Below are 21195 nucleotides of genomic sequence, written 5' to 3' on the forward strand. Positions count from 1 at the left end.
TTTTTTGGTTGCAGCTGTCATTGTTGTTTGGTGGGCCTGGGCTGGATTCAAACCCACCACCTTAGGTATATGTGGCCGGCGCCTTAGCCACTTGAGCCACAGGCACCAAGCCTTTATTTTTTATAGAAATAGGATCTTGCTGTCTCTCAGGCTGGTCTTCAACTCCTGACCTGTATTGATCCTTTCACCTCCCAGTGTGCTAGGATTATAGGTGTGAGCCACTGCTCTTGGCCTGATTACTGTATCCTTGTAGTGTAGGTTGAAGCAAGGTAATGTGATACCTGTAGCTTTGCCCTTTTTGCTTGGGATTGCTTTGGTTATTTGTGCTCTTTTTTGGTTCCATATAAATTTTATGATTGTTATTCCTTACTACAAAATAATATTAGAGCTGGGCGTGGTGGCTCATGCCTGTAATCATAGCACTTTAGGAGGCCAAGGGAGGTGGATTGCTTGAGCTCAGGAGTTTGAGACCAGCCTGAGCAAGAGCGAGACCTCATCTCTACTAAAAATAGGAAAAAACTAGTTGGGCATTGTGGTAGGCACCTGTAGTTTCAGCTACTTGGGAGGCTGAGGCAAGAGTATTGCTTGAGAATTTGGGTTTGCCCTGAGCTATAACATCATGACATTCTACCCAGGGTGGCACTCTACCCAGGGCCACAGAGTAAGACTCTGTCAAAAAAAAAAAAGACGTTGGTATTTTAGTCCTTTCTGATCCAACTTTTCTGCCACTTGCAAACTCCCCAGCTCTATTTATTTGGGGTGGAAAGAGGTTGGTAGATTACTTACCTACAATTTTAAGAGAGAAAAACATAAATATGAACTCACATATTCAGGTTACATAAAATAGTTGAAGTGTTTTTAATTATTTTTGTTTATAATTTTTTTGAGTATGATACTTAAGTAATCTCTAGGATGAAGTCCAGGCTTCCTCTTAATGTCACACAGTAGAAAATGATTTCTCTCCTTCCACCTTTCTCTTTTCTTCTGCTCCAACTATGCAATCCTTTGTTGATATTTTAAAATTTTGCATTGTAAAATGCATCTTCCCATTTAACCTTTCCTTAGTGTCAGAAGATGAAGGTCTTCCCTTTTTTCTTTCTTTCTTTTTTTTTTGAGACAGAAACTCAAGCTGTCACCCTGAATAGAGTGCTGGGGCATCATAGCTCACAGTATCTTCCAACTCGGCTCAAGCGATCCTCTTGCCTCAGTTTTTCTATTTTTTTTTGACAGAGCCTCAAGCTCTGGGTAGAGTGCTGTGGCATCACAGCTCACAGCAACTCCCAACTCCTGGGCTTAAGGGATTTTCTTGCCTCAGTCTCCCAAGTAGCTGGGACTACAGGCACCTGCCACAACACCTGGATATTTTTTGGTTATAGTTGTCATTGTTGTTTGGTGGGCCTGGGCTGGATTCTGACCCGCCAGCTCTGTGTATGTGGCTGGCACCTTAGCCGTTTGAGCCAGGTGCTTAGCCCAGTTTTTCTGTTTTTAGTAGAGACAGGGTCTCGCTTTTTGCTCAGGCTGGTCTCAAACTCATGAGCTGAAGCAAACCACCCACCTGGGCCTCCCAGCCTTTTCCCTTTTTTCTGTGCCCAGGCCTTTCCCTTTTTCTTGAACGTGCTGAGATTTCTCCTGCGAGGAAGTTGTATCTGCATGTTTTCTCCACTCTCCTTCTTACCTAGTGAGTAAAGGATATAGCTGTTCATGACTGCAACTTCCGTCAGCCAGAAGAATAATTTTTTCACCATTTGTAGGATCTCCTTGTAAATTTACAACATCCACAGTACTGATCAGCTCTGTCTACTTTTCCCATAAACTTTCTAAAGCATAAGCATAGAAAGCTTTCTTCCCATAAGCATTCTAAAATAACTGTTGTTTTTCCATATGGAACAGGATGTTTCTTCCTTTGATCAACTGTGTTTGAGGGCCAAAGAATGGACTCAGCATCGTCACTAACCTCTTGTCATGGAATGAGAGGCACATCATCTTCATATCACATTGATAGGCACTTAATTCATATTCTTGAAGTTTCTTCTGTTTCAGATCACTTGGAAAATCCTTCCTATAATCTGTAACTGTTCCTGTTGTGTGTATTTTCATTTTATGCAATTCCTGAGCAAGTTGAGGTCTTGTGTAGAGAGTCTGTTAGTGTAGATGTGACAGCCTGAACCACTGGCTCATATGTTCTTGCAAAACTTGTGCCATCACTATTTGAGTCATAAATGGCAAATCAGGAAAAATAAGATTTCCTGTTGTTGTCTGGCCATAATAGTGAATGTGAGAAAGCACATAACCATTTTCTGAACCACACAGGCAAAACATTTACAGGCCCGACTTAGTAGACATCTTTGGATTGTTGCACTTGAATTGAATCCTTCCTTTAAAACCTGCTGTGTTTTCATCTATAGCTACATTTCTTACTGGTGTATGAAATTCTCTGCATTTATTGTCAGTATATTCACTAACTTTTTTTTTTTTTTTGAGACAGAGTCTCACTATGTCACTCTTGGTAGAGTGCCATAGTGTCACTGCTCACAGCAACCTCAAACTCTTGCGCTTAAGTGATTCTCTTGCCTCAGCCTCCCAAGTAGCTGGGACTACAGGCACCCACCACAAGGCCTGGCTATTTTTTTTGTTGCAGTTGTCATTGTTGTTTAGCTGGCCTGGGCTGAGTTCAAACCTGCCAGCCCCGGTGTATGTGGCTGGAGCCCCAACCACTGAGCTATGGGCGCCAAACCTTCACTAACATTTTTCATCTTGTTCCTGTGGGGATGCACATTCCCTTGTGCTGCGACAGGAGGAACTAAATGCAGCACCTCAAATATTTGGAAAAAATGGAGATAAGAGAAAACATCCTTTAGTCTAGCCAGTCTTCGATAAAATAGTCAACTAATTGCACCTTCCAATTCGGAGCCTTGTTCAGTATTACACCGAAGAACACCGCCATTTCTTCTGATGAAACATTCTTCCGTGAGAGCCACATTGAATATTTTGTTAGTGATATCACCTTCTGTATTTTTTCCACTGTATACATATGTGTCAAGGTCCCAATTTCACCAATAAAATCATCTGAGAAAAAGAGCTAAAAATACTAAACTTCAGTTTTTGGCCAAGCATTTTGAGGAAGGATAAATTCTTTTTGTGTGACAGAGTATAGGAACTCTAAAAGATCACTGTCAAGATAAACCTTCCAGCTACTTGTTACAGTTTGCCTATTATCATCTCTTCCTCTTCATTACTAGCTTCAGATTTACTAGAACTAATATCATTGCATATAAGAGTTTCTTCATGTTCATTTTCATCACTAAACTCTCCTTTAACCTCACTGTCCTCAACAGACACCACAAAAAGTGTGTTGGAGGCCAGGTAAGGTGGCTCACGCCTATAATCCCAGCACTCTGGTAGGCCGAGGAGGGTGTATTGCTTGAACTGAGGAGCTTGAGACCAGCCTTAGCAAAAGTGAGCCCCCATCTCTAAAAATAGCTGTGTGTTGTGGTTAGCCCCTGTAGTCTCACCTACTTAGGAGACTGAGACAAAAGGATGGTTTGAGCCCAAGAATTTGAGGTTGCCGTGAGCCGTGATGCCACAGGACTCTACCAAGGGCAACAAAGTGAAACTCTGTCTCAAAAAAAAAAAAGGTTTGGGATGTCTTCCAACATTGTAGTGGAACAGGAAAATCATTATGTTGGATTATGTCATTATTAGGATCAGAAAGGGTTAACAAGGATTGCATTGAATCAGCAGGTTGCTTTGGGTAGTGTTGTTGTCATTTTAATGATATTAATTTTTCTGATCCATGAGTATGGGATGTTTTTCGTTTGTAATAAGTGTTTTGTAGTCTGCCTTCCTCCCTCCCTTCCTTCCTTCTTTGCTTTCTTTCTCAGAATCTCAATTATGTCACCCTTGGTAGAGTGCTGTGGCATCACAGCTCAAAGCAACCTCAAACTCTTGGGCTTAAGCGATTCTCTTGCCTCAGCCTCCCAAGTAGCTGGGACTACAGGTCCCTTCACAACACCCAGCTATTTTATTTTGGTTGTAGTTGTCACTGTTTTTTGGCAGGCCTGGGCTGCGTTTGAACCCATCAGCTCCGGTGCATGTGGCCGGTGCCCTTGCCACTGAGCTATAGGAGCTGAGCCTATTTTGTAGTTTTCTTTGTAGAGATCTTTCACCTTGGTTACATTTATTCTAGGTATTTTTTTTTTTTTTTGGTAGCTATTGTGAAGGTAATTGATTGGATTGTCAGCTGGATTGTTATTGCTGTGTAGAAAAGCTACTTTTTTAAATGTTGATTGTGTGTTCATCTACTGTATGTGTTTACGGAATTCATTTTGTTTGTATACGTTCTTTGAAGAAATGTCTCTTCAAGTTCTTTGCCTATTTCTTAATTTTCTTTGTCTTATTCTTGGTAAATGGTAAGAGTTTTTTATTTTGGATACCATCCTTTTATCAGCTATATTTTTTGTCAGTATTTGCCCCTATTCTTCAGATTGTTTTTTCACTTTTTAATAGAGTCATTTGATGAATAAAGGTTTTTCATTTTAATAACATCTAATTTATTTTTTTTCTCTTGTTATTTGTGATTTTGGAGTCATGTCTGTGAAACTATTGCCAATTGCAAATCATGAAAATTTTCAGCTATGTTCTCTTGTAAGCACTTTATAGATATAGCCCTTATAATTAGGCCTTTCATCCATTTAGAGTTCATTTTTCTTCTTTTTTGAGACCAAGTCTCTTACTCTGTCACCTTGAGTAGAGTACGGTGGCATCCTGGTTGCTCACAGCAACCTGAAACTCCTGGGTTTAAGTGATCCTCTTGCCTCAGCTCCCTGAGTAGCTGGGATTACAGGCATGTGCCACCACACCTGGCTAGTTTTTCTGTTCTTGCTCAGGTTGGTCTTGAACTCTGGAGCTTGGAGCAATCCACCTCCTTGGTCTCCTTAGGTGCTAGGATTACAGGCATGAACCACCATGTCTGGGATTTTATTTATTTATTATTTATTTACTGAGACAGAGCCTCCAGCTGTCACCCTGGGTAGAGTGCTGTGGCATTACAGCTCACAGCAACCTCCAGTGCCTGGTCTCAAGTGATTCTCCTGCCTCCTCCTCCCAAGTGGCTGGGACTACAGGCACCCGCCACAGTGCCCGGCTATTTTTTGGTTGCAGCCATCATTGTTGTTTGGTGGGCCCGGGCTGGATTCGAACCTGCCAGCTCAGGTGTATGTGGCTGGCTCCTTAACTGCTTGAGCCACAGGCGCTGAGCCTTATTTTTAATTTTTTTTGAGACAGAGCCTCATTTTATCGCTCTTGGTAGAGTGCTGCAGCATCATAGCTCATAGACACCTCAAACTCTTGGGCTCAAGAGATTTTCTTGCCTTAGGCTTCTAAATAACTAGGACCACAGGGGCCTGTCACAATGCCTGGCTATTTTTAGAGATAAGGTCTCACTCTGGCTCAGGCTGGTCTTAAACCTGTGAACTCATGCATTCCACCAGCTGCGTCTTCAGATTATAGGCATGAGCCGTTGTGCCAGCCTATAGTTTATTTTTAAATATGATATGTGGCAAGTCGATACTTGTACTTTCTCATATGGGTATTCAGTTGTTCTATTAAATAGAATCATTTGTTAAAGGTTTACTCTTTTCTCATCAATGGTTTTGGCATCTTTGTTGAAAATAAATTGACCATCAATACTTGAATTTATTTTTAGACACTCATTTTTATTCCATTGATCTGTATGTCTGTCCTTTTCTAATACCACAATGTTTTGATTACCTTAGCCTCTTAGAGAGTTTTAAAACTGTGAAATGTAAGTCTTATAAGTTTGTATTTTTTTTTTTTTTTTTTGAGACAGAGTCTCACTTTATCGCCCTTAGTAGAGTGCTGTGGTGTCACACAGCTCACAGCAACCTCCAACTCCTGGGCTTAGGTGATTCTCCTGCCTCAGCCTCCCAAGTAGCTGGGTCTACAGGTGCCTGCCACAACGCCTGGCTTTTTTTTTGTTGCAGTTTGGTGGGGGCTGGGTTTGAACCCACCACCTCGGTATATGGTATATTTTTTGTAGTTGTTGTTGTCATTGTTGTTTAGCAGGCCTGGGCTGGGTTTGAACCCACCAGCCCGGGTGCATGTTGCCAGCACCCTAACTGCTGAGCTATGGGTGCCGAGCCTTTGTTCTTATTTTTGAGCATTGCTTTAGCTAGTCTGAGTCTCTTACAAGTAATTTTTGGATCAATTTCTTCATTCTGCAAAGCAGGGATTGGGATTTTGATAGAGATGGCATTGAATTTGTAAGTCACATTGAAGAATATTGTCATCTAAATTAAAATTTTCAATCCATGAGTTTGGGATTGTCTTTCCAATCATTTAGGTAGGGTTTCTTCAATTTCTTAGATTATGTTTTGAAGGGGGGGTGGATTGCCTGAGCTCAAAACTCAGAAATTTCTTTCAGTTTCTTAGATTGTGTATAGAAGTTTTGCATTGTGTGGATTAAATTGATTGTTGGGTATTTTATTCTTATTGAATAAAATAACAATTGTAAATAGAATTAGAAAAACTTCTTTTTCATTGCTATCATATAGAAATAATACTGAGTTTTGCCAGTTGATACTGTATCCTGCAGCTTTGGTGATGTAATCTGTTAACTTTAATTAATTTATTTTTGAAGGGGGAATCATTAGGATTTTCTAGATGTGGGATCATGCCATATGTGAAGTAGAGGTGTGTTTTTTTTCCCAATTTTGTTGTTTTTTTATTTTACTCCCCCCCCACCCATCATATGTGGGCTAGAACTTCCAGTTCTGTAAGTGGCAAAAATTGGCTTCCTTATCTTTTTTGGTAGAGTACTGTGGCGTCACAGCTCATAGCAACCTCCAGCTCTTGGGCTTAGCTGATTCTCTTGCCTCAGCCTCCTGAATAGCTGGGACTACAAGCACTCACTATACTGCCTGGCTATTTTTTTGTTGCAGTTTGGCCGGGACTGGGTTCGAACCTGCTACCCTTGGTATGTGGGGCCATCGCCCTACTCACTGAGCCACAGGCACCGCCCAGCTTCCTTATCTTGTTCCTGATCCTAGAAGAAAAGCTTTTAGTGTTTCATCTAAACATTTACAAGAGTGCCATGATATCATAATTAAAAACTATGAAATTAGGGCTGGGTGCAGTAGCTCACGCCTGTAATCTTAGTCCTCTAGGAGGCCGAGGCGGGTGGATTTATGGGTTCAAGACCACCCTGAGCAGGAGTGAGACCCTGTCTCTAAAAATAGCTGGGCATTGTGGCAGGTACCTGTAGCCCCAGCTACTTGGGAGGCTGAGGCAAGAGAATTGCTGGAGCCTAAGAGTTGGAGGTTGCCGTGAGCCGTGATAGCATGGCATTCTACCAAGGGTGACAAAGTGAGACTCTGTCTCCAAAATAAACCCCCCCAAAACTAAAAAACAAACCAAAACTGTGATATTAGTATGTGGGTTTTTAACATATGCCCTTTATCCTGAGAGGATATTCTCTTCTAATCCTAGTTTATTGAGTATTTTTATTTTTATTTTTGCTTATGTGTTTTTTTGAGCCTTTTTATTAGTGTTTTTTGCTGTTTTAAAGCTATTATTCCCCATTTTCTTTTAGGAGCTATATAATTTTACCCTATAAATTTAGTATAACTTTTTTCCCCATATATCATAAACAATGACCTTATCTCAAGCCATACCACAATGAATTTATCTGAAGTAGACAGTTTGAGACACAATATTCCAACTCTGTGGTGGAAGGTCAATCATTTGTGCTTTGAATTTTCCTTGATATAATTTGCTTCTTAGTAGAACTTGTAGATAGGAGTTGTCTATCCTAGAAAACCCGGAATGCCTTTGAACCTTATACAAATACTTGCAAGTAGAAGTGACATATATCAACTCAGATGCCCCAAAGGGGTCATTCTCCTTGTCTTTCTCTATTTTCACAAGGTTTATTACCCATTTTTTTTTTCTTTTTGAGACATAGTCTCATTCTGTAGCCCTCCAGAGAGTGCCACAGTATTAGCCTAGCTTATAGCAACCTCAGTCTCTTGGGCTTAGGCTATCCTCTTTCCTCAGCCTCCTGAGTAACTGGAATTATAGGTGTCTACCACAGATGCCCAGCTAGTTTTTCTGTTTTTAGTAGAGAGAGGGTTTTACTCTTGCTCAAGCTGGTCTAGAACTCCTAAGTTCCACCGTGGCCTCCCAGGATTACAGGCCTGAGCCTGTGCCCAGCCCATTTAAATGAAGATCTCGCTGTGTTGCCCAGGCTAGAGTGCAGTGGCATGATTATAAAGCTAACTGTAGCTTTGAACTCCTGGGCTCAAGGCATTCTCTCACCTCAGCCTGGAGAATAGCTGGGACTATTCACAAGGTGCATGCAACCATGCCTGGGTAATGTCCAAGAAAAATTTAATAACAAATATTAACTCTTAATAGTTATCTCTAGTTAGCTGCTTTGGTTGTCAAAAATTTTTGTCCACTTCCTATAGTGTACTTATTATGGTGTTTGTTTTTTTTTTGAGGGGGGGAACAGAGTCTTATTTTGTGACCCTTGGTAGAGTACCATGGCGTCATAGCTCACAGCAACCTCAAACTCTTGAGCTCAAGTGATTCTCTTGCCTTAGTCTCCTAAGTAACTGGGACTACAGGTGCCTGCCACAACGCCCAGCTTTTTTTTTTGTTTTTAGAGAAGAGATCTCACCCTGGCTCAGGCTGGTCTCACACCCGTGAGTTCAGGCAATCTACCTGTCTCGAACTCCCAGAGTACTGGACTTATAGGCGTGAGCTGTGTGATAAGATAGCTTTCAAAATATGTAGGATAAAGTCCTATTCATAACCAAATTGTGGGATAATTCTTTGTTACCTGATTTTTAATTAATTAATTTTTTTTTTTTTGGGAAACAGTCTTACTGTGTTGCCCTCGGTTGAGTGCCATGGCAGGCTCATAACAACCTCAAACTTTTGGGCTTAAGCAATTTTCTTGCCTCAGCCTCTCAAGTAGCTGGGACTATAGGTACCCACCATGATGCCCGGCTATTTTTTTTTTTTTGGTTGCAGTTGTCATTGTTGTTTAGCAGGCCCGAGCTAGGCTCAGACCTGCCAGCCTATGTTGCCGGCACCCTCCATACTGAGCTATGGATGCTGAGTTGATTTTTAACTTTTTAGAGATAGCTTATAATAGGTTCATAGTCTAGTGCTCGCTTTGGCAGAACATATACCGGTACTAAAATTGGAATGAAACAGAGAAGATTAGCAAGGCCCCTGCTCGGGGATTACATGCTAATTTGTGAAGTGTTCCATATTTTTGTCCTCACCTAATGTGCATAATGCAATGGTACATTTCAAAACCATTAAGAAAAGAGTATAATTGTCTTACTACAACAATTGAGTAAGCAAGGTGATGGATGTGTTAATCAGTTCTATGTAAGCATTTCAATTGTGTATCAAATCAGTATGCTGTACTCCATAAATGCATCAATGTACACAGTTATTGTACACACAGTTATGATTTAATAAAAAAAAGGGTTCATAGTCTAAATGAATTATGAATTGTTACTATGAAAAATACAAATTATTGTCTAGTCTGAAATTGTAACCCAATTTAAAATATGTAAGTGATATTAAATATAAGGAACTCATCAAAATTGAAGTGAATTTTCCCCCCCCTCAATAATATCTCTAGATATACTCTAGGTTACCCATAGATAGTAATAGACCTGGAGATAAGAATTTACTTCAACAGATACAATTTACTGTTATTCAGAGTTAATAATATTTTAGTCTAGGTGTGGTGGCACATGCTTGTAATCCTAGCACTCTGGGAGGCCGAGGTAGATGGATCCCTTGACCTTAGGAGTTTGAGCAAGAGTGAGACCCTGTCTCTACTAAAAATAGAAAAACTGAGGCAAGAGATCGCTTGAGCCTAACTTGAGGTTGCCGTGAGCTATGATGACACCATGGCACTGTACCCAGGGCCATGGAGTCAGACTCTTGTATCAAAAGCAAAAAGCATTTTAGTGAATTCCTTTCCTGTTCTGTCATCTTTAGTTTGTCTTTTTTTTTTTTTTCATTTTTTTTAGTGGTGTAGCCTCTCTCCTTTTTGGTGGGAATAATGTTTCTTTTCTGTAGAAATCTAGTCTTAAGGACTAGTCATTCCTCTATTTTGTAAATATAGTAGAACCTCTGTAGTTGACCACCTTCCTGCATTGACTACTTCCTTAAGTTGACCTAATTTCCATAGACTGGGCATGCACCATAGACAGGTATAGGTACAATAGGCTTAGCTCCTTATATTGACCACTTCTGCATGTTGACCAGTTTGTTCCAGTCCCTTGGGTGGTCAACTTTCAGAGAGAGGTTTTACTGTATTTTTAATCTAGTTCTATTGATAAGTTTACATTTTATAATGAAATGAGTGACAGATGTGTTTAGATTGAAATACTGATAACAAGGATTTCTGAAAATTTGTGTAATTTAGAATTAGATCATTGGAGAACATAAGCTGTTATGTCAAATTTGGGTTCAATTGAGCAAGGTTATTCTCTGAACTTTGCTTCCTTCTTATTGAGTGCTGTATTTTTATACCATATGGGGCTGTGGTGGTAAGGAATTAATGCCTGCATCATAAGCAGTGCTTATTGTGGGCTATCATGTTCAAGACAGTGGAATTTTTTTTTATTACTTGAAATTGTTAAAGTTTTAATTATTTATTTTTATTTATTTTTTTTGAGACAGTCTCACTTTGTCGCCCTTGGTAGAGTGCTGTGGTGTCATAGCTCATAGCAACCTCAAACTCTTGGGCTCAAGTTATCCTCTTGCCTTCACCTTCCAAGTAGCTGGGATTACAGGCTCCTGCCACAATGCCTACCTATTTTTGGAGATGGGGGTCTTGCTCTTGCTCAGGCTGGTCTTGAACCTGTGAACTCAGGGCAATCCACCCACTTTGGCCTTCCACAGTGGTAGGATTACAGGCGTGAGCCATCATGCTCGGCCTCCAGCCCAAAAATTTTTAGTTTTTAAAAATTATTTTAAGTTGTTATAAAATACACATAACATAAAACTTACTATATTAACCATTTTTAAGGGAATGGTTCAGTGGTATTTAGTATATTTACATTGTTGTGTAACCATCACCATGATCTATCTTCAGAAGTCTTCATCTTGTAAAACTGAAATTCTGTTCAGAAGTAATAACTCTCCAATGTCCCCTCTCTCAGCTCCTGGCAGTCATCATTCTACTTTATATAAATTTTTCTACTCTAGGTACTTCATATAAATGGAATTACCAGTATTTTGTTGTTGTTGTTGTTATTCCTCTCTCCCTTCCTCCCTTCCTTTTTCTTTTTCCCCTCCCCTCTCCTTTCCTTCCCTTATAATAGATTCATACTCTAGCACTCACTAGTGTGAATGAACTTCCCTTCCCCTTTCCCTTCTCCTCCCCTTCCCTTCTAATAGGTTCATAGTCTAGTGCTCACTAGTGTGAATGATCTTCCCTTCCCTCCCCTCCCTTCCCCTCCCCTTCTGTCCCCTCCCCTCCCTTTCCCTCCCCCTCCCTTCCCTCTTTCCTTCCCTTCCCTCCCCTCTTTTTCCTCTCTCTCTCCCCTACAGCCTATTTTTATTATTTATTTATTTATTTAATTTGAGATAGTCAAATTGCTTTGCTGCTCTCAGTAGAGTGCTATGGCATCATAGCTCACAGCCACCTCAAACTCTTGGGCTCAAGCAATTCTCTTGCATCAGCCTCCCAAGTAGCTGGGACTACAGGTGCCCACCACAACACCTGGCTATTTTTTTGTTGCAGTTGTCATTGTTGGTTAGCTGGCCCAGGCCAGGTTCGAACCCGCCACCTTCAGTGCAAGTGGCTGGGACTGTAACCACTATGCTATGGGGCACCGAGCTTTAACCATATTTTTCTAATCATATTTAATATAAACCCTGGTAGTAAGGTGTCTGACTCATCTCTAAAGTTTTCCATGTAGCAATTCATAGGAAACCATTGTAATCTCTTCTAATTATTATAAATGCAATTATTTCAGAATCATAGGCCATATTCAACCTGGCACATAATAGTTTTTGTTAATTCCTTTAAATGCATTTCATATTTTCATAGTTATTTAAGCTTTGGAATCTCAAAGTGTTGGATTTCCTGACTAAACTTACCTTGAGATTTAGAAATACCTTCTTAGTATATTTTGGTGGACTTATATTTCTTTAGTTGCAAAGGAGCGAGATATTCTGTAGATTGCACTTATTATTTTTTCTCTGTGAACTACTATGAATTTGATTATTTATCTTAAACTTCTAAATAAAGAGAACATTTTAAGAGCTTTTTGTCATCTTGTTATATTTATTATAAAAATCTCACTTTTTTTTTCTAGTGGAAAAGAAGCTTAAGAAATAAAGTCATCTCTCGAGATCATAAATTTAAAAAAATTGCCCATGGGTGTACTGTCAGTTCCAAGTTATCACCAGAAAGGTAAGATAGACATGTATGTGTGACATTGAATAGACTTATACTACATATAGTGTGACTATGGATGATTCATTTCAGTTCTTTGAGTCTGAATTACCACAGGTTTAAAATAGAAGAGTTGAACTCAGTATCCTCTAGGATTACTTCTAAGCTCTTTCTGTGACTCCTTGTTTTTGTACATTTGGAACATCTTGATAAACTTTTTACTGATAATGCACGAGTGATACATAGACTGATAAACATCTGCTTGAAGCATTTGTGGTCACCATTGAAAAAAATTGCTCCATTTAGCAACATGGTCTATAGTCATAGTATTAATGAATTATGCATATACTGGAATTAAATATCTGAGGGATTCAAATTTCAATTGAATTTGTTTTGGAAAAGAATGTAGAGCATTTTAGAATTAGACATCAGTAAATGATTAGAAAGTTGTTGTTTTACAATAAAAAGGTGTACTGTGTTTTCTTTCTTTCTTTTTTTTTTTTTTGAGAATCTCACTTTGTTGCCCCAAGGCTAGAATGCCATGGTGTCATAGCTCACAGCAACCTTAAACTTCTGAGCTCAAGTGATCCTCTTGCCTCAGCCTCCCAAGTAGCTGGGACTAACATAGCTGGGACTACAAGTGTCCAGCACAACACTTGGCTAGTGTTTCTATTTTTAATAGAGATGGGATCTCACTTTTGCTTAGGTTGGTCTCAAACTCCTGAGCTCAAGCGATCCACCTACGTTGGTCTCTCAGAGTGCTAGCTAGGATAATAGGCACCTACCTGCGCCTCCCAGAGCGGTAGGATGATAGGTGTGAGCCACAGTGCCAGGTACTTCATTTTCTAAATATGTGTCAATTTCTAGTAATAACAATTTTTGCTTTGTTATTGTCATTGTCTTTCCATTTACTATGCTAAAATAGAAAACATGACAGGGTGCTAAAATAGCCAGGTGTTATAGTGGGTGCCTGTAGTCTCAGCTACTTGGGAGGCTGAGGCAAGAGAATCACTTAAGCTCAAGAGTTTGAGGCTACTGTGAGCAGTGACGGTGTGGCACTCTACTGAGGGTGATGTAGTGAGACTTGGTCTCAAAAAATAAAAATAAAAAAGATATTATGATGATGCTTTAATTTTTTTTTTTTTTAAGATAGGGTTTTACTTTGTTGCCCTTGGTAGAGTGCTGTAGCTTCATAGCTCATAGCAACCTTAAACCAGTGAAAAAAATGCTTAAACTCTTGGGCTCAAGCAATTCTCTTGAGCCCAAGAGTTTGAGCCTCCTGAGTAGCTGAGACTACAGGTGCCTGCTACAACGCCTGGCTAGTTTTTTAGAGACAAGGTCTCACTCTGGTTCAGTCTGGTCTCCAACCTGTGAGTTCAGGCAGTCCACCTGCCTGGGGCTTCCAGAGTACTAGGATTACAAGTGTGAGCCCTAGGCCTGGCCTGGCCTGATGCTTTAAATTTTAGAACAACCACAAAGTCAGTTTATAGACTTGATTTGTTTAAAACTTCATATTAGGCTGTGCGGGGTGACTCACGCCTATAAATCTCAGCATTCTGGGAGGCTGAGATAGCTGGATTGCCTGAGCTCATGAGTTCAAGACTGCGCTGAGCAAGAGTGAGATACTGTCTCTAAAAAGTAGCTGAGCATTGTGGTGGCAAGAGAATTGCTTCAGCCCAAGAGTTTGAGGTTGCCGTGAGCTACTATGGTGCTCAATCCCAGGGCAACTGAGTGAGACTCTGTCTCAAAAGAAAAAAACAAAAAAATTGTTTTTTTTTACATAAAAAATTATGTTTGATTTGAGAAAAGGAATGCTAGAAGTAGCATTTATCTATTTATCAATCTATTAATTGTTGAGATAGAGTTTTACTTTGTTGTCCAGGCTAGAGTACAGTGGGGCCATCATAGCTTACTGTAGCCTCAAACTCCTGGGGTCAAGTGATTTTCCTGCCACAGCCTCCTTAATAGGTGGGACAATAAGTGTACACCACATGTGGCTAATTGTTTCCATTTTTTGTAGAGGCAGAGTCACACTATCTTGCCCAGGCTGGTCTCAAACTCCTGGCCTCAAGTGATTCCTTGTACTTGGCTTCTGAAAGTGCTAGGATTAAAGTTGTGAGACCCTACTCCCATCCACAAATCAAAAAACAATTTTTTTTAATTTATAAAGAAAAGAGATTTATTTGGCTCATGATTCTGCAGGTTGTACAAGAAACACGGTGCCAACATCTGCTTCTGGTGAGGGCTTTAGAGAGCTTCCAATCAATGTAGAAGGGGGAACAGGCTTATCACATGTCAAGAGAGGAGCAAAAAGGGGGATTAGGGGAAGGATCCATGCTCCTTAAACAACCAGCTCTGGTGTGTCCAATTTTTTTTTTGAAGGTTTTCTTTTTCTTTTTCATACATATACATGTGTATATTAGGTTTCCACTTTTGCCTTCACAGAATTAAAAGACTAAATTTAATGACAATAATAATATTTAACATAAGAACTGAGAACAAAAACCTCATAAAGAATGAAAGAAGATAAATACATTCAGAAAAAAAATCAGATGATTGCTACAATGAAAAATAGTAATAATGCAAAGAAAGTAACATTCACATTGTCAGATACAAGTACGTCTATTATAGAATACTTTGATTAGTTAACTTCTTATTTTGTTTTTTCCAAAGTCTCAAAAAAATAGACAACTAATATTTATAAATAAAAGATAATTTCAAAAAAAACAGATCATACCAAATCTTATAGACAATAGAAAAAGAAATACTACAGAATCATTCTACTTAATCTGGATACACCTGATATTAAAATTGGATAAAATATATTATTGTAAAAGGGAAATTACAAACATATTTCACTTATAAATGAGGATGCAATATGATAAACAACATATTAATGTGTTGAATTAAAAATTAATGTTTAAGTAATGTACTTTGGTCAAATTTAGATACAGTTTATATGAGAATTAGTCACTATTTTCTTTTCTTTTTTTAATGCATAATCATTTACTACTTGTTTGTTACAGAGTACACAGACAAAATATAAGTAGCAAACAAATTTTTTTTCCTTGTTATGTTTTTACTACAGTCTAAAAAAAAGACAACTAATATATATAAATAAAAGTAAAAAATAATTTCTAAAAAAAAAAACAGATTATGCCAAGTCTTACAGACAGTAGAAATAGAAATACTTCAAAATCATTCTACTTAGTCTGGATACCCCTGATAGTAAAATTAGAAAAAATATATATTATTATAAAGGGGAAATTACAGACATATTTCACTCATGAATAAGGATGTAATATGATAAACAACATATTGACATGTTGGATTAGAAATTGAAATTTAAGTAATATACGTTAATCAAAATTAAATCCAGTTTGTGTGAGAATTAAACATTATTATTTGTATATATATATATATATATATTTATTTTGCTCACACCCCTCGCTCCTTCTCAGTCTGATCTCCCCTTCCCCCATGCCCCACCATGTCATTAATTGTCTTCATATCAAAGTTGAATACATAGGATTCTTACTTCTCCATTCCTGTGATGCTTCACTAAGAATAATGTGTTCCACCTCCATCCAGGTTATTACAAATGCTGTAAAATCTTCATTTTTTTGATGGCTGAATAATACTCCATAGTGTACCTAATATTTTCTTTCACTAGGTAATCATCCTCAAAGTATTATTTCTGACTTGTTTTATTTTTCTTTTTAGTTGACATGCAATAATTGTATATATCTATGGGATGCACAGTGATATTTTGATAATGATCAACTCAGTATAATTAGCATATTAATCATCTCAAATATTTATCATTTCCTGGTGTTATGAATATCCAAAATTTCTTGTAGCTTTATGAAAATATAAAATAAATTATAGTTAACTATATTCACCCTACAGTGTCACAGAGCACCTAAACACAGCACTCCAATCTAGCTGGAATCTTGTGTCTGTCAAGCAAGCATCTCTCCTTCCTCCCTTTTGCTAATCCTTCCTTGCCTCTAATATGCACAGTTGTATTCTCTTTCCATGGGCCCATTTTGTTTTCTTAAAGTTCCCAGGTGTGAGAAAGAATATGCAGTATTTATCTTCCTTGCTTACTTACATTGCTTAAAATAATGATTTCTGGACTCATCATGTTGCCATCTAAGACAGAATTCCATTCTTTTTTATGGCTGAATAGTATTCCAGTATATGTGTGTGTGTATCATATTTCTTTTATTTATCTATCGATGAACATTTTGTTGATTCCAAATCGTTGCTCTTCTGAACAGTGCTGCAGTAACCAGGGAGTGCAGTTATCCCTTTGATATACCTTTTTCTTTTCCTTGGATATATATCTAGTAGTTTATAATCCAAACTACTCGATTATATGGTAGTTCTATTTTGGTTTTTTGGGAAACTTCCATATTGTTTTCCATAATGGCTGTATTAATCTACATTTTCACCAATAGTGTGTAAGAGTTCTCCTGTCTTTGCATCCTTGCCGCCATTAGTTATTTTTTCTCTTATTTGATAACCATTCTAATGGGGGTGATAAAATATCTCACTGTGGGTCTTTTTTTAATGTTAACTGAATCTTTATCTTTTATTTCAAAATATTAAGGGAGTATAAATGTTAATGTTACATGGATAGCTTTTATAATGCTTAAATTGGGGTTATTGGTGTGCCCATCACCCAAATAGTGTTCATTGTACCTGATAGGTAGATTTTAACCACCCCATCCCTTCTATCCCCACCCCATCTATCCCCTCTCCCATCTTGATTCCAGTGACTTTTACTTCTCTCAGTGCCCATGGGTGCCCATCAGTCAGTTCTGAATTGTTAGAGAGTATGCATGGTGTTTGTTTTTCAATTCCTGAGATACTTCACTTTGGATAATGTTTTCCATTTCCACCCAAATTACTGCAAAAGACATTAATTCATTCCTTTTTATGACTGAGCAGTACTCTGTGGTATCTGTGAGTACATACGTATATATATTCCACATGTTGTTAATTTACTCACAAATTGATGGGCACTTGGGTTGATTTCACATCTGTGCAATTGTGAATTGTGCTGCAATAAACATTCAAGTGCATATATTTTTTTGATAAAATGACTTCTTGTCAGTAGATACCCAGTAATGGCATGTCTGGATCAAATGTTAGGTCTATTCTTAGATCTTTGAACTGTTTTCCGCAGAGGTTGTACTAAGTTATAGTCTCATCAACAATGTATAAGCATTCCTCTCTCTACCCATACTAGAATCTATTGTTTTTTTTACTTTTTAATAATAGCCATTCTCTGGCTTGGTGCGTGTAGCACAGTTGTTTCAGCTCTGGCCACATGCACCAAGGCTGGCGGGTTCGAACCTAGCCCAGGCCAACTGAGCAACAGTGACGACTGCAACAAAAAAATAGCCAGGCATTGTGGCGGGTGCCTGTAGTCTCAGCTACTTGGGAGGCTGACGCAAGGGAACCACTTAAGCCTAAAAGTCTGAGGTTGTTGTGAGCTGAGACTCCACGACACTCTATGGAAGGTAACATAGTGAGACTATGCCTCAAAAAAAAAAAATTAGCCTTTCTGATGGGGTATGATATCTCATTGTGGATTTAATTTGCATTTTCTTGTTGATAAGGATGTTGAGCACTTTTTCCTGTGTTTGTTGGCTATTTGTCTTCTTTTGAAAAACTTCTGTTCATATTGTTCGCCCATTTTTAATAGGATTGCTTGTTTTTATTTCTTGTTAATGTGGTTGAGTACTTTGTAGTTCTGGATATTAGCTCTTTTTGAGGTATATAGTTTATGACACAGGTATATTACTGTGTTGTTTATTTCCCTTGCTGTGGAGATCTTTTTATTTTATTTTTATTTTTATTTATTTTTTTTGAGACAGAGCCTCAAGCTGTCCCCCTGGGTAGAGTGCTGTGGTATCACAGCTAACAGCAACCTCCAACTCCTGGGCTCAAGCGAGTCTCCTGCCTCAGCCTCCCAAGTAGTTGGGACCACAGGCGCTTGCCACAACTCCTGGCTATTTTTCGGTTGCAGCCATCATTGTTGCTTGGCAGGCCCGGACTGGATTCGAACCCGCCACCTTAGGTGTATGTGGCTGGCGCCTTAGCCACTTGAGCCACAGGTGCCGAGCCTTTATTTTTTAATTTTTAAAATTAAAACATTTTTTTTGAAACAGAGTCTCACTTGGTTGCCCTGGGTAGAGTCCTGTGGTGTCATAGTTCACAGCAACCTCAGTCTGTTTTTTTTTTTTTTTTTTTGAGACAGAGTCTTACTGTGTGCCCTTGGTAGAGTACTGTGGCATTATAGCTAACAGCAACCTCAAACTCCTAGGCGTAAGTGATTCTCTTGCCTCAGCCTCCCAGTAGCCGAGACTACAGGTGCCTGCCACAATGCCTGGCTATTTTTTTTGTTGCAGCTGGCCCTGGCCTGGTTCGAACCTGCCAGCTTCGTTATATGTGGCTGGCCCTGTAACCAACCTCAGCCTCTTGAGCTCAAGCAGTCCTCTTGCCTCATTCTGTTAAGTAGCTTGAACACGTTCCTGGCTAAGTGCAGAAGCCCTTTAATTTAGTGAAGTTCCAGCTCGGCGCCTGTGGCTCAAGCGGCTAAGGCGCCAGCCACATACACCTAAGGTAGCAGGTTCGAATCCCCAGCCCAGGCCTGCCAAAGGACAATGATGGCTGCAACCAAAAAATGGCCAGGTGTTGTGGCAGGCGCCTGTGGTCCCAGCTACTTGGGAGGCTGAGACAGGAGACTCGCTTGAGCCCAGGAGTTGGAGGTTGCTGTGAGCGTGATGCCGTGGCACTCTACCCAGGGGGATAGCTTGAGGCTCCGTCTCAAAAAAAAAAAAAATTTAATGAAGTTCCATTTATTTACTTTTGTTGTTGCTATAATTAATTGCCTTTGGGGTTTTTGTCATAAATTCTTTGCCTAGGCCAATGTCTAGAAGAGTTTTCCTACATTTTCTTTTAGAATTTTTTTATAATTTCATGCCTTACATTTACATCTTTTATCATGTTTAATTAATTTTTATATGTGGTGAGAGATAGCTGTCCTACTTTATTCTGCACGTGGCTATCCAGTTTTTCCAAGACCATTTATTATCTAGGGCTTCCTTTCCCCAGTGTATATTGTTATCTGCTTAGTCAAAGATGAGTTGGTTGTAGGTAGATGGTTTTGTATCTGGTTCTCTGTTTTATACCATTGGTCTGTGTCTCTACTTTTGTACCAATACCATTTTGTTGTGGTTACTGTAGCCTCAAATGTAATTTTAAGTCTGATAATGTGATGCTTTTAGATTTCTTCTTTTTGTTTAAGGTTGCTTTTGCTATTTGGGCTCTTTTTTGGTTCCAAATGAAGCATAGGCTTATTCTACATCTGTGAAATATGTTTTGGTATTTTGATGGGGATTGTGTTGAGTCTTTAAATCACTTTGGATATATGGACATTTTAACAATGTTGATTTCTACCAATCCATGAACATGAGGTTGTTTTTCTACTTGTGGCATCTGTAGTTTCTTTCATCTTTTCATAGTTTTCTTTTGGAGATCTTTCTCCTCCGTGTGTAAGTATATTTCTAAATACTTTATTTTCTTTGTAGCTATTATGAATGGTATTGAGTCTTTGATTTGACTTTCAGCTTGAATATTACTAGTATATAAAAATATTCCTGAGTTGTGTACACTGATTTTTGTAACCTGAGACTTATTTATCAATTCTAGGAATCTTTTGGTGGAGTTTTTGGGATTTTCTAGATACCAGCTCATATTATCAGTGAAAAGTCATAGTTTTACTTCCTCTTTCCCAGTTTAGATACCCCCCCCTTTTTTTTTTGGAGGCAGAGCCTTACTTTGTCACACTCGGTAGAGTGCCGTGGCATCATAGCTCATAGCAACCTTCAACTCTTGGGACTCAAGCGATTCTCTTGCCTTAGCCTCCCAAGCAGACTACAGGCACCTGCCATAATGCCTGGCTATTTTTAGAGACAGGTCTGGCTCTGGCTCAGGCTTGTTTCAAATCTGTGAGCTCAGGCAATCCACCTGCCTCAGCCTCCCAGAGTACTAGGATTACAGACCATGCCGGGCCTGGATACCCTTTATATTTTTCTCTTGCCTGATTGCTTTGACTGTGACTTCCAGTACTATGTTGAATAGAATTGGTGAGAGTAGGTACATTTGTCTTGTTCTATATTAAATTAAATTAATTTAAATTAATTATTTACTTATTTTTTGAGACAGATTTTCACTATGTCACCCTTGACAGAGTGTAAGTAGCTGGTACTACAATTGCCCACCACCACTGCACCTATTATTAGAGGCTAGGTCTTGCTCTAGCTCAAGTTGGTCTCGAACTCATGAGCTCAGGTGATCCACCTGCCTTGGCCTTTCAATGTGCTATATTTATTTATTTATATATTTAGTTATTTATTTGTGGTAAAGTCTCACTTTGTTGCCCCCGGTTGAATGCCCTGGCTTCATAGCTCACAGCAACGTCAGACTCCTGAGCTCAGCCTCCTGAGTGGCTGGAATTATAAGCACCCGCTACAACACCTGGCTACTTTTTTAGGAGGGGTCTCTCTCTAGCTCAGGCTGGTCTCAAACTGATGAGCTCAGGCATTCCACCTGCCTTGGCCTCCCAGAATGCTGGGATTACTGACGTGAGCCACTGCACTGGCCTATTTATTTACTTACTGAGAATACAGGAGACTGAAAATGGTTGAATATCTTTTTTTTTTTTT

At 39.1% G+C, this 21195-nt stretch overlaps 1 protein-coding gene and 1 pseudogene across 1 annotated transcript in view; both read left to right on the forward strand.

Moving 5' to 3' along the window:
- Nucleotides 1–21195, forward strand: part of SENP7 (SUMO1/sentrin specific peptidase 7) — a 142337-nt gene that overhangs the window by 31717 nt on the left and 89425 nt on the right. The window contains exon 4 of the mRNA XM_023508065.1: nucleotides 12375–12472. Coding sequence (XP_023363833.1) covers nucleotides 12375–12472 — 98 coding nt within the window. The remainder of the gene's footprint in view (nucleotides 1–12374; nucleotides 12473–21195) is intronic.
- On the forward strand, nucleotides 9203–9303 carry LOC111722160 (annotated as a pseudogene).

The sequence above is a fragment of the Otolemur garnettii genome, unplaced genomic scaffold, assembly GCF_000181295.1.
Source record: "Otolemur garnettii isolate 467f Iridium unplaced genomic scaffold, OtoGar3 scaffold00220, whole genome shotgun sequence".
In the NCBI taxonomy this organism is placed as follows: Eukaryota; Metazoa; Chordata; class Mammalia; order Primates; family Galagidae; genus Otolemur; species Otolemur garnettii.